The following is a 13,139-nucleotide window of genomic DNA, read 5'->3' on the forward strand; positions in this document are numbered from 1 at the left end:
GTTGGATGGAATGCTTTCTGAACGCCCTCCCAGTTCTGACATCCCGGGATGCCGTGTGCCAGGAGGAGGGAAGGAGAGACGAGCTGAGAGCTGGGGGGAGCTGGAGGCGGGGGGCTGGAAAGGAGGGGATTCAAGCTTCCCACATCTGGAGGCTGCTTAGGAGTCATGTGGGGTGAGGGACGCAGCGAACCTTAGGGGTGGATCTGTGAGAGGCTGGCGCAGAGCTGTAGGAAGGCTGGGGATGGCCCTGTGTGTTGTTTGTGTTCCAATTTTCTCCCTCTGGAAAGAGATGGAGCGGGACCTCGGAGGCTGCTAAGAGGAGGTGCAGGAAGTCTGAGGCTGGAGAGGGTGGCCAGGAAGGAATTTACCAGCTGCGCCTGCAGCTCCAACCTCAGCAACAACTCCTATTTCCACTCTGTCCTTTCCCCAACAGGGCATCACCACCTATTTCTCTGGGAACTGTACCATGGAAGATGCCAAACTAGCCCAAGACTTTCTGGACTCACAGGTTTGGGGGATGGGCAAGTCAGGGTAGTGGCTTGTTGGGGTCCCCTTGGCACTGGCGGCCACTCCCGGGTCTCAGCTTGAGCCCAGAGGCACAGGCATCAGGGGTCCTTGAGGTGGAGAAGACTGGGGAATCCTTATCTAAGGGTCAGCATGAGTGCCCTGATGGAGCCGCCCCCACTCCACCCCAGGCTGAAGGGCCTTGTGACAGCCTCAGGGAAGAAGGACACAGAATATCAGAGCTGCTTCAACTGGGCTCTGGTGTCCATGAGTCAGTTTCACCTCCCAGCTCAGCCACTCAGTGACATCCCTTATCTGTGGCTTGAGGTCTGCCTCCTATAGCCCAAGTCAGTTGAGGTCATGAAGTGTCTGGCAGGTGTGATTGTATGTGCGTATGTATGTGCGTGCTCAGACAGGTCCAGCTCTTTATGACCTCATGGACTGTAGCCCGCCAGGCTCCTCTGTCCATGGAATTTTCCAGGCGAGAATACTGGGGTTGGTTGCCATTTCCTACTCCAGGGGATCTTCCCAACCTAGAGGTCAAACCTGCATCTCCTGTGTCTCTTGCACTGGCAGATAGATTCTTTACCACCAAGCCACCTGGGAAGCCCACTGTCTGGCGCAACACTTAGTAAAAGTGCTGTGTACTGAGTACTCAGTGTACTGAGCCGAGCAGGAGTCTGCCCTGGCGCGCCCACCCTGCTCCCTTCCCTCCCAGAAGACTCCGGGTGGTCCCCCCGAGGCCCGGCCCGCTTTGCCTCTGTGTCTTCTCCCGCAGGTGTGCCCACTGTCCCTCCCTTCCACCCCACTGCCCACTCTGGATTTACTCTCCCCCAAACCCTGCCCTGTCTTTTCCAGAACCTCAGTGCCTACAACACACGGCTCTTCAAGGAGGTTGGCCAGGACGGGAAGCCGAGCTACGAGGTGCGGTTGGCTTCCGTGCTGGGCACAGGTGAGCTCACACCCCCCTTCTTCTCCCTCTTTAGTGTTCCTGGACCAGCGTGGATGGGGCAGGAACCCAGGACAGGGGTTAGCTGCCTGCAGTAGCCACAGGGAGTAACAACAGTCGTACTAGCTATGGCGGATGGCGATGGAGGCTTACTGGGTGCCGAGCCCTGTGCCGTGCTCAGCATATGGTGTTTCTAGGAGGTGAGCACCCCTAGCCCTGGAGCTGGTGGTGATGTAAAGCTAGGGGAGACCCGAGGGCAGAGGAAGGGCCTTGTTTCACTGGTGAACGTCACTGCGGCAAGCCTCTGATGGGAGCCGAGTGTTGGCTGTGGTCCCCATCCTCCAGGCAGTGGTGCAGAAGATAACAATTCATGTAAACAATGGAAAAAGAGGCTGGACCATATGTCTCATGATGGCCTAGAGGAGAAATCCAAACTGCACATCAGTGAAGGCTTAATGGAAAAGGTGTCCTGGAGGTTGGGGAGAATATAGGAAGGTGGTGGTGGGGAACTTACTGAAAGGTTGTTGCTGAGCCATGAAAGATGCCGGGATTCTTGGCCTCCAGAGGAGAAGAGTTCAATCTGGGGCCAGAGACAAGGCTTGATCGCTCAGAGCTTTTGTGTAATCAAGTTTTATTAAAGTATAAAAGAGATAGAGAAAGCTTCTACATAGACATCAGAAGCGGGCAGAAAGAATGCCCCCCTGCTAATCTTTAGCCGGATGTTATATAGCTAATAGCAGTCTGCTAATTAAAGAAAGGAAATGCCTCAAAACTCAGAGATTGGCACCAGGCCCCTTACCCACAACATGCATTTTGAGATAACATTGGCACAAGGTAAGTTGTCCCGGGCCATAACATGATTGACATGAATCTCGGAGAAAGGCAGATTTCCAAGCAAATAACATAGTTTCACTACTGTAGATTAGGAGAACAACATATGAGTAGAACATACTGGTTTGTCAAGGCAGTTCTGAGCCTTTAGGTGGAACCAACTTGAAGACAGAATCTAGGGTAAATACGTAGTACATTAACATAGCTAAAGACAAACATTTCTATAAGAAAAATATATTGGTTAGCTCTAGGTTTGAGAAAAGTTAAGTTCAGGTGGAACCAGGTGTCCTTATGGTAACACTTTAAGAGAAACCTCTTTTTAAATCTGTATAGAGAAGGGGAAAAAAATCTAACCCTTGTGGTTTGTTTCCTCCTGCCGCTTAAGAGAGAGATAAAAAATGTCTGACACTTGCAGCTTATTTCCTCCATTTGGAGACCCCTGGCCTTCCTGCCTGTTACCCTCTCATTGCTAAACCCTGCTTCCTAAATATCTCTCAAAGTCGTGCCTTCAGGGTAAAGCCGAGATTCATTTCTAAAGGCTCCATCGTTCGGAATTTCTTGGTTAAAAGTGAAGAAACCTATTTGCCTCAAGCAAAAGGGGACTTTATAGGCTTGAGTAATTAAGAAGCCCAGAATAGAAGGGCTTCAGGCACAGCTGGATCCAGTTGCTCAGATAGCATTCTCAGAAATTTTTGTCTCGGCTCAACTCGCTTCACTTCATCCACAGCAGGCTGCTCCCACAGAGCCTGATAGCCACTGGCCTGGCTGTTCCAGTAAAAAGAGGGTCTTTTTCTCCCAGAAGTAGTATCTGAAGATCTGGAAGTGGCTCAAGCATCTCTGTTTTGGATCTCCCATTTATATGAACCAATCCTTGTGGCTAAGGGACTGGTCTCTGATTGTCTAGACCTGGTTCCAAGCCTACCTCACAGTCAGGTGATAAGATCAGCTCCTCCCACTGCCTGGACTCAGGGTGGTTGGTGGGGGGTAGGTCCCAAAGGAAAACTGGAGTCTGTTACCAGGTGAGGGGGATATAGATGCAGTGTTGAGACAAGCATCCAGGCCTCTATGAAGACCTATGTAATCTGGCCCTCCCTTCCCCAACCACCTCCCACCTCCTAGCCCCCAGATAGACTCTGGGCCACAGTCATGCTCAGCAACTTCCAATTTCCTGAAAACCCCATGTTCTTACCTACCCACTCCAGGCCTTTGCACAGTCTGTTCCCTGTTCCCCCCAGAATGTCTCCTTCCCCTCCAGGTGTTCACCTGATGAGCACCCACTCGTCCTGGAGGCCAGGCTTGGACCTCACCTTCCCAGGACCCTTCCCTGTCTTCTCATAGCCTCTTTGCCCATCAGCACTCCCAGTAATTTCCTGGTTATTTTTCTGTTGACTGCAAGCTCCTTGAAAGGAGGACCTTTGTGTTTCATTCACCGATGTCTCCCCAGCAGCCAGGCCTTGGTAGATCCTCAGATGCCAGGCAAATGAGGCTGGGTCGGGGACTGCGCTCCTGGTGGAGGGAACAGCAAGAGCCAAAGCGAGGTGGTGGGAAAGTTTAGGGTTCGGCATGTATGTAGATCGACTTGACCAGGGCTGTCAACCGAAATGCCTCATGCGGCATCTTCATACTGTTTGTGGCAGCCGTGCTCCAGAGTGAACATCCCAAGGGAGCCAGGCAGAAGCTGTGTCACCTTCTGCGACCTGTCCCTTGGCAGCCACAGTGTCACTTCTGCTGTAGTCATAAGCCTGCCTGCCCCTCTTTAAGAGGAGGGAATAAAGCCCCCACATTCTCATGAGAGAAGTCACACTGGGAGATAGGAAATACTGTGGCCATATATGGCCAAATATATATATATATATTTAAAAATATAATCTGGAAGCATATCTCACATCAGGAGATAGGAAATACCATTACCATATATATGTAAATAAATATATACATTTAAAAATATAATCTAGAAGCGTGTTATATGGATCAAAGATAACAGGCAAGATACAACAGTATTAATATGCCATTGCTTCTCTAACAAATAGCCACAAATGTAGCAGCATGAAAAACTCAAATTTAGGGACTTCCTTGGTGGTCCAGTGGTTAAGAATCTGCCTTCCAATGCAGGGGACATGGGTTTGATTCCTGCTCGGGCAACTAAGATCCCACATGCTGCAAGGCAACTAAGACTGCATTCTGCAATGAAGACTGAGTGCAGCCAAAATAAAAATAAAGTAAAAAATTAAAAAAACCCGCAGATTTATTCTCTTATAGTTCTAGAGGTCCAAACTGGAGTCTCTTCTGGGGAAATCTGCTTCCCTGCCTGTTTCAGCTTCTAGAAGCTGCCTGCATCCCTCGGCCCACGGCCCCTTCCTCACGTCTCGCCCTGTCCTTTGTTCTCTCATCACATCTACTTCCCTTCACCCTCTTGTCTCCTTTTTATAAGGACCCTCATGATTATATCTAGGGTAGGGATAGCTTTTTTAATACAATTTGCCACACTGGGTTTGAATCCAACTCTGCTACTTGCTGCTGTGTGACCTGTGATCTGTAGAAAAGAGATGATAATTTCCCTCTCCCCACAGAGTTGATGTGAGGTTTCATTGAGTTAACACATATAAATCAATCACTTAAAACATTTCATGTTACAGAATATATATATATATTTAAAATATTTGTTTGATTGTGTGAGGTCTTATTTGTGGCATTCAGGATCTTTTATCTTCGTTGAGCATGCAAGATCTTTAGTTGTAGCAGGTGAACCCTTAGTTGCGGCACATGGGGTCTAGTTCCCTGACCAGGAATCGAACCCGGGCCCCCTGCGTTGGGAGTGCAGAGTGTTAGCCACTGGACCATCAGGGAAGTCCCTCATATATATATATTTTTGAAAATGAAAGTTTATAATTTCTGTGAGCAACGGGGAGCCATCGAGGATGTTAGAGTAAATGAATGTCACAGTGAGAAGCCTGCTGGAATGTCTCATACTCGCCTTTCCCCTGAGCGATGATCCTTCTTCCCTCAGAGCCTAACCTGGACTCCGAAATGACTTCCAAGCTGAAGAGCTACGAATTCCAGGGAAGCCATTTTCGGGTGACCCGCGGGGACTATGCCCCCATCCTCCAGAAGGTGGTGGAGCACCTAGAGAAAGCCAAGGTAGGGGGCGCTCTGGGCTGAGGTGTGCCGCTCACTGCCCCTCTGGGCAGCAAAGGTGGGTACCAGGATGGGGGGGTGGCCTGAGGCTGACCAGCCCCTGCTCACCCCCAGGCGTATGCAGCCAACAGCCACCAGGAGCAGATGCTGGCCCAGTACATAGAAAGCTTCACCCAGGGCTCTATCGAGGCCCACAAGAAGGGCTCTCGCTTCTGGATCCAGGACAAAGGCCCCATCGTGGAGAGGTGAGGCGCCAGCCTCCGTTCCGCCCCGCCCTACCGCCTCCTGCCCACCCCTCCTCCATCTCAGCCCTTCTCTCCCCCAGTTACATCGGGTTCATCGAGAGCTACCGAGACCCCTTTGGTTCCCGTGGAGAGTTTGAAGGTAACTTCTGGGAGGTGGGAGGTCAAAGTGAAACCCTTCCGCCTTACCCCTGATGACTCTGCCGTAGTAGAGAGTCAGCAACAGCCATCGATGACTCGCCATGGACTGGACACCTACCTATCTTCACTCATTTTGATAATCTTCATCCTATAAGAATTTCCCTCCTCACTTCACAGATGTGGGAACTGAGGCAGAGTTGGGGGGGGATATCCACCCCAGGCACCTCGGCTCTGAGTCACTTTGCCGTGCTGCCCTCTGTGTCTGGTCCAGGCCCAGGCTCCAGCTTTGTCGCTTAACCCCACCTCTGAGCCTCTATCACTCCTTTTCAGGTGTCATGGAAAATGAGGTGTTATATGCAGACAGCTCAGCACGGTGCCAGGCATGTCAGTGGTGCTGGGTCGATGAGAGCAGAATTAGTGCTGTGACTGTGAACTTGGCTGCTGTCATCCCAGGGCAAGTGGCAGGCTGCCTCGGCCTTTGTGCCCAAGCCCAAGTCGCAGCAGCCTCAGTCTTGGAGGTTCCCCCTTTGTACATAACTCAGCATGATTATTAGAAAAGGAATCCATGTTCATGGTCAAAAATTATGAAAACACACACCAGAAATAATCAACTGTGACTGCACCCACCCCAAAATTAAAGTTTGGAATGTACTTTTTGTCTTTTGCTTTTATAGAGAGCGATGCTTAGAAATGTACGTGTGTAATTTAAAAATCCACACTTGTAAGTAATTGGAAAAGTAGTCGTGTGTAGGATAAAATGTGAAATCCTTCTTTCACTACCTCTCCTATATCGCTCCCCTCCAAAGGTCACCAGAGTTCACAGTTGAGTACAGGTCCTTCTAGACCTTTCTCTAAGCATTCGCACACACACATACACACGCATGTTCCTCTTAAGTCATCTGGGTAAATGAGATTATATTCTGTATATTCTGTCACTTGCTTTTTTCACTTAGTCATGTATCTTGGATATCTTTTCCTATCAGTATATATAGACCTACACATTCTTTTAAATAGGTGTACAGTATTCATAATATATCATAAATAATTTCCCATAACATTTGATATTGTGCTCCATGTCTGCCAGCTGCGTGGTGTGCCATCACATAGCTGTCCCCTGATTTTTTAATAATCCCCAGTTTGCTTTTTGTGTTTTGCTATTTTAATCATCCTTTCTTCTTGCCCTGGTGTGGTGGTTTCATCAGACAGAGTAAATCCAGATAGGGAGCCTTTACCAAGCCCATCCCTTGGCCAAGGTTGTCCCCTTCCTTAGTCTAGGTCAGGCTTTTCCAGGGTGTAGTCTATGCAGAGTTAGCAGGAATTATTCAGGGACTTCCCTGACGGTCCAGAACTTCAGACTCCATGCTTCCACTGCAGGGGACATGGGTTTGATCCCTTGTCAGGGAACTAAGATCCTGCATACTACAGCCAAAAAACAAAAAGAAGGAAGAAAGATTCAGGGAACTAAGATCCTTCATGCTACAGTCAAAAAAAAAAAGAAGATTCAGTATGGAACAGCAAAGAGTCTCTGCTTGCAGGACTCCTCAGTACCTTTAATATGCACATGTGCATTGAGAGCCTTTAAGAAGTTGGAGATAGAGTATATAGTGTTACCCAAACTTCTTTGACCAGGGAGGTCTTTCTTTTTGAAGGCTCTCATAGAAAATGTGTTCTGTAGAGTGCAATTTTGAAAATAGTGCTTTGAGCCAGGAACTCTTAACTGTATTAAATCTGAAAGGATCAGCCCCAGCCCTCCAGTGCAGCAGCCTCACTCACCACCGTGTAAGCCAGGAGCTCTAGCCGTGCAGGACAGCTCACAGTCCCGCCAAAAAGAAGAGGATCTTTTTTTGCTCACATAGTCCCTTCCACTGGGCATCTGATCCTTGATCCTTTCCCCATCACCCACGAGGTACTACTCCCCACATACCCCTTTAAGATCCATCTCAGGGCACTCCCTGGTAGTCCAGTGGGTTAGGACTCCATGCTTTCCCTGCTGTGGCCCCTGATCAGGGAACTAAGATCCCACAAGCCACCTGGCATTGCCAAAAAAAGTTTTAAGAAGTTTAAAAAGATCCACTTCAGTTGTTACTCAACAACGCCTTTTCTCTGTACCCTGCTCTCCCCAAAACAGGGACCTCCATGAAGGCAAAGCGTAGGCCCAGGTTCTCCTGAGTGGCCAGCACAGGCTCACTGCACCCAGCAGGCAGTCAATCCCTGCATAATGGCTGAAAGGCTATTAGAGGAGAGGAGGAGGGTGTGGGATCCCCCAACCCTGCCCGCTCACAGCCCCTCTCCCCCACAGGCTTCGTGGCCATGGTGAACAAGGCCATGAGTGCCAAGTTTGAGTGGCTGGTGGCAAGTGCGGAGCAGCTGCTGAAGGAGCTGCCCTGGCCCCCAGCCTTTGAGAAGGACAAGTTCCTCACCCCCGACTTCACCTCCCTGGACGTTCTCACCTTCGCCGGCTCCGGCATTCCCGCCGGCATCAACATCCCCAACTGTGAGCTTCCCCGGAGGGTCCTGCCCACCCCCCATCCCTGCCTGAACAAGACGGGGGCTCCCCAAACCCCCTCGGAGACGCCACTGAGAGTCACCCCCTCCCACTCCATACACTCGCCCTGGCCACACATCACCCTGCTCCACTTACATTCCCAGCCTGTCCCTCTGACTCCTTGCCTGTGACCCTTGACCTTTGCCCTTGACCTTTTCTCCCTGGTCCCCTTCCCACCTTCTCCAGATGATGACCTGAGGCAGACAGAAGGCTTTAAGAACGTGTCCCTGGGGAACGTGCTGGCCGTGGCCTATGCCACGCAGCGGGAGAAACTCACCTTCCTGGAGGAGGAGGACAAGGTGGGCACTGGCACGGGGCCTGGCCTGACCTCAGCTGACGCAGGAGGGCAGAACAGGCCAGAGCAGGGAAAAGGACGGGGCTTCAGGCCCAGCTCTGCTGCTTCCCCGCTGTGTGACCTCAGGTCCTTGGAGCCTGTTTCCCCAGCCGGCAAACAGTGGAGGCAGCCCTTTCCTTGTGGGTTGTTGCCAGGATGAGATGGGCTCTGCAGTGCCCATTGTGGGGCTGGCAAGTGGTAGACCTTTAGCAGATGTGTGCCTCACGATGGGCCCTCAGGCTGGCACGGGGGCCGTGGGCAGGCTGTGTGACCGTGGTTGGGCAGTGGGCAGTGTGGGTCTCTGCTTGTCTTGGCAGGACCTGTACATCCGCTGGAAAGGACCCTCCTTTGACGTGCAGGTGGGGCTGCACGAGCTGCTGGGCCACGGCAGCGGCAAGCTCTTCGTGCAGGTAAGAACTCGAGACCAGGGGCTTCCCCAGCAGTCTAGTGGTTAAGACTCTGTGCTCCCAATGCAGGGGCCCGGGTTCAATCCCTGGTCAGGGAACTAGATCACGTGCCACAACTAAAGATCCTTCTTACTGCTAAGGATCCCACAGCTAAATGATCCTGCATGCCAAAATTAAGACCCAGCACAGCCAAATAAATAAATTTTTTAAAAAAAGAATAAGGGGCTAGTGCTGGTACCAGCGGGACCCTCCCCAGTTCTAGGCCCAATGGCTCCCCTTCCCCATAATCAGCTCCCTGGAGTGGGGAAGCTGGCCAAGTCTTGGCTCCCAGTGTCTCACCCTCCTTCAAGATGTCCCAGGGTTGAGTGAGATCTGTAGGACAGGCCAGCGGAGGCCCCCACCCAGAGTCTCCCACACAGAAGGACTTGCTTGGCTCAGGCCCAGGAAGCCTGCCCTGAGAGTATGACTCAGGCAGCCCCAGGAGCAGAAAAGCCGGGCAGGGGCGGTATCTGGACGCCCCCAGTCCTGAGGCTGCAGCACTGTCTTTGCACTGCTGTTCCCTGGAGCCTGTACTTTTCCAGGTATTGTAGGGAGCTCCCCCTTCCTGTGGGCCAGCCAGAGCGGCTAGAGCCCCTCAACACCTACTCAGGGAATATGAGAAACAGCCTTGTTAGCAGGCCAGGCGGAGCCTACTGTGGGCTGCACAGATGAGAGGACTGGAGGCAGGCTGGGTGGGGTCTGCTCCTCTTGGGGGCATGGCTGCCTCTCTGAATGGGGATCAGTTGGGCCTGGAAATCAGAGGATCCAGAGGGCAGCTGATGGGGGAGCATTGGGCTTTGTCTTGGCTTCGAAGTCTTAGGGAAGTGGCGACAAACATAGCCCCTCTGTGGTCTTATTCAGTCATGTCCTCTCCCTGAGCCTCAGTTGGCCCATCTGTAAAATGGGTTTCCTGACTCCTACCATATGGCTCTTGTGAGGAATAAAGGTGAAGCCCTGGGATTTGCCTGGTACCCAGTAGGCCCTCTGGAAATGGGTGTTGTTGTTGAGACATAGTGCAGAGATATTGTGTGCTCTAATTCTGCTCTGGGGTTCTTAGTCTCTGAGCCTTAGGTTCCTCCTTTGTGAAGTGGGATAATAGAACCTTCCTAGGAAGATGACTCAGAGAAGGCAATGGCACCCCACTCCAGTACTCTTGCCTGGCAAATCCCATGGACAGAGGAGCCTGGTAGGCTGCAGTCCATGCGGTCGCTAAGAGTCGGACACGACTGAGCAACTTCACTTTCACTTTTCACTGTCATGCATTGGAGAAGGAAATGGCAACCCACTCCAGTGTTCTTGCCTGGAGAATCCCGGGGATGGCAGAGCCTGGTGGGCTGCCATCTATGGGGTTGCACAGAGTCAGACACGACTGAAGCGACTTAGCAGCAGCAGCAGCAGCAGGAAGATGACTTAAAGGGTTAAAAGGCTGGTGCACGAATGACACTTGGCACATGGAGAGGATGGTGAGGGTGCTGCTTTCAAGGCAGAGAATCATGTGCTGTGGCTTCTCTGCAGCAGAGGGACCACAAAGGTGAGGAGCCACCAGGCCTCATGGCCCACCCACTGGGACATCTCCAGCTGGGGTCTGGAGATACTGGGTCTGGGTCTTCACATGACTTTCTGCACATCTCTCTCCCTGATCCCTGGCCCATAGTGTTGCTCTCTGTGCAGCGGGGTAGGTGCCTCAGGTTCTTCTACCTCTGGGGGCTCTGAGAGGTGTCACAGAGCAGGTGTGGAGGCCACCGCATGTCTTGGACCTGCCTCTCCTGCTGTCTGCTCGCTGCTCCCTGGCTGCCTTTCTGAGCCCCTTGGATCCCCGGCTGAAGGCCTAACCTGGGCCCCAGGGTACCCCACCCTCACCTGCCCAACGTTCATGACCCTTCTCTTGCAGGACGAGAAAGGAGCATTCAACTTCGACCAGGAGACTGTGATCAACCCGGAGACAGGGGAGCAGGTGCCGGTGGCCTGGGTGGAGCTCCAGGGTACGGGGAGGGGGGCCCAGGTAGAGTGGCATTCACCCCTAAAGCCTGCTTCCTGGCTCCCCCTCCCAGATCCAGAGCTGGTACCGGAGCGGGGAGACCTGGGACAGCAAGTTTAGCACCATCGCCTCCAGCTACGAAGAGTGCCGAGCAGAGAGCGTGGGCCTCTATCTCTGCCTCCACCCCCGAGTGCTGGAGTATGAGCCGCAGCCCCGGGTTGGGGGTGGGAGTGCCCCTCTGTGGATGGGGGGTGCTTGCAGGGAGGGCAAGGCCCAGGCCACCTCTGACCCTGCTCTGCCACCTCTTCCCTTGCTCCCCCAGGATCTTTGGCTTTGAGGGGGCTGATGCGGAAGATGTGGTCTACGTAAACTGGCTCAACATGGTTCGTGCCGGGCTGCTTGCTCTGGAGTTCTACACCCCTGAGGCCTCCAGCTGGAGACAGGTAGGGGCTGGGGGACCCCTCAGGAGGGAAGGGTCTGTCCTGGGGACCAAGACCAGGATTCTTGGTGTAGGGATGGGACAACTGTACCTACGAGGCACATGAACTGGGTTAATCCCAAACTCTTACCACATGTGAGGGCAAGTCACATCACTGTTGTAAGCCTCAGTGTTCCTGCCTGTAAAATGGAAGTAATCGTCTTCTTGCCCACCTTTAAGGAAGAATCAGATGAGATGATGTTACTATGACCACTAACAGATGATGCATAGGACTCACTCTGTGCCACTAGGTTCTAACCAGTTTATATGAACTGACCCATTTGTCCCCAGTGTCAGCCTAGGTGGTAGGTACTGTTATTACCTTCATTTTAGAGATGAGGAAATGGAGGCACAAAGAGATTAAGTAACTTGCTGCCAAGTAACAGAGTCAGAATTTGAATCCAAGCAAACTGCCTCCAGAGCCATTAGACTACACTATTTGGCTATGAGATGTACTTTGGAAACAGGATAGGCAGGGACTTCCTTGGTGTTCCAGTGGCTAAGACTCTGCACTTCCGCTGCAGAGGGCCTGGGTTCAATACCTGGTTGGGGAACTAGATCCCACATGCCATGACTAAAGATTCTGCATGCCACAACGAAGACCTGGTGCAGCCAAATTAATTGATTAATTAGTTAAAAAAAAAATTCAAAGCAAAAATTTTAAAAAAAAAGAAAGAAAGAAAGGAACAGGGTAAGCAATAGAAATCTTTTAAAAAGTCAGCGAAGTCTATTTTGAGGAGGCAATATTGGGTCATCAAAAGAACACACATTTTAGAGTCAGGAAACTTGGGTTAGTCCTTGTTCTCTCTTACCAGCTGTGTGACCCTGAGCAAGTCACTTCACCTCTCTGGGCCTCTGTTTTGTCATCTGTAAACTGGGGATTAAGATGCCCTCTCGATCCCACAGAACTGACTGCAAACAGGATTGTGGAGGAGAAAGTGGCTCGGGGTAGCAAGGAACGCTCTGGGGGTAACTCCTATCATCAGGGCAGGGTGTGGAGCAGAAGAGGGCAGGGTGGGTGACAAGGGGGCGCAAGGCTCTGGGTCTTGCCTGGAAATGGCCTCCCTGTGCCCCAGGGCAGCCTGCCCTTCCTTGTGAGAGGAGAAGGGAAGCATTTGAGGGGAGAGGAATTAAACACCAAAGGACCCACAGGGTGGGAGAGGATAAAATGACAATAATGATTGACAGTTAGCAAGCACATATGATACATCAGGCCTTGGAACGAACTCTTGATACTGGGTTGGCCAAAGATCATTCCCGCAACATCTTAAGGAGAAACCTCAATGAGTTTTTTGGCCAACTCAATACTTCTTATCTTGGGCCTACAAATGATTCCTTTCTCTTTGGCCCTGGCAGGCCCACATGCAGGCCCGGTTTGTGATCCTGAGGGTCTTGCTGGAGGCTGGTGAGGGATTGGTTACCGTCACTCCCACCACAGGCTCCGATGGGCGCCCCGATGCCCGGGTCCGCCTTGATCGCGACAAGATCCGGACAGTGGGCAAACCTGCCCTGGAGAGGTTCCTGCGGAGACTCCAGGTAAGCAGGGGCCTCTTGCC

General features: G+C 51.8%; 1 protein-coding gene and 1 non-coding gene across 3 annotated transcripts in view; one reads left to right on the forward strand and one right to left on the reverse strand.

Annotated features, from left to right (window-relative positions):
- The window catches only part of DPP3 (dipeptidyl peptidase 3), a 31,656-nt gene that overhangs the window by 10,405 nt on the left and 8,112 nt on the right, over nucleotides 1-13,139 (forward strand). For both annotated transcript variants that reach the window (XM_005699926.3, XM_005699925.3), the window contains exons 5-16: nucleotides 434-508; nucleotides 1,363-1,456; nucleotides 5,292-5,422; nucleotides 5,534-5,664; nucleotides 5,745-5,803; nucleotides 8,102-8,296; nucleotides 8,534-8,646; nucleotides 8,999-9,091; nucleotides 11,019-11,081; nucleotides 11,179-11,303; nucleotides 11,428-11,548; nucleotides 12,940-13,119. In XM_005699926.3, the coding sequence (XP_005699983.2) occupies nucleotides 434-508; nucleotides 1,363-1,456; nucleotides 5,292-5,422; nucleotides 5,534-5,664; nucleotides 5,745-5,803; nucleotides 8,102-8,296; nucleotides 8,534-8,646; nucleotides 8,999-9,091; nucleotides 11,019-11,081; nucleotides 11,179-11,303; nucleotides 11,428-11,548; nucleotides 12,940-13,119 (1,380 nt within the window). The remainder of the gene's footprint in view (nucleotides 1-433; nucleotides 509-1,362; nucleotides 1,457-5,291; nucleotides 5,423-5,533; nucleotides 5,665-5,744; nucleotides 5,804-8,101; nucleotides 8,297-8,533; nucleotides 8,647-8,998; nucleotides 9,092-11,018; nucleotides 11,082-11,178; nucleotides 11,304-11,427; nucleotides 11,549-12,939; nucleotides 13,120-13,139) is intronic.
- On the reverse strand, nucleotides 5,059-5,131 carry TRNAG-CCC. The gene has a single exon. It is a non-coding gene; the product is annotated as a tRNA-Gly (tRNA).

The sequence above is a fragment of the Capra hircus genome, chromosome 29 (assembly GCF_001704415.2).
Source record: "Capra hircus breed San Clemente chromosome 29, ASM170441v1, whole genome shotgun sequence".
Classification (NCBI taxonomy): Eukaryota; Metazoa; Chordata; class Mammalia; order Artiodactyla; family Bovidae; genus Capra; species Capra hircus.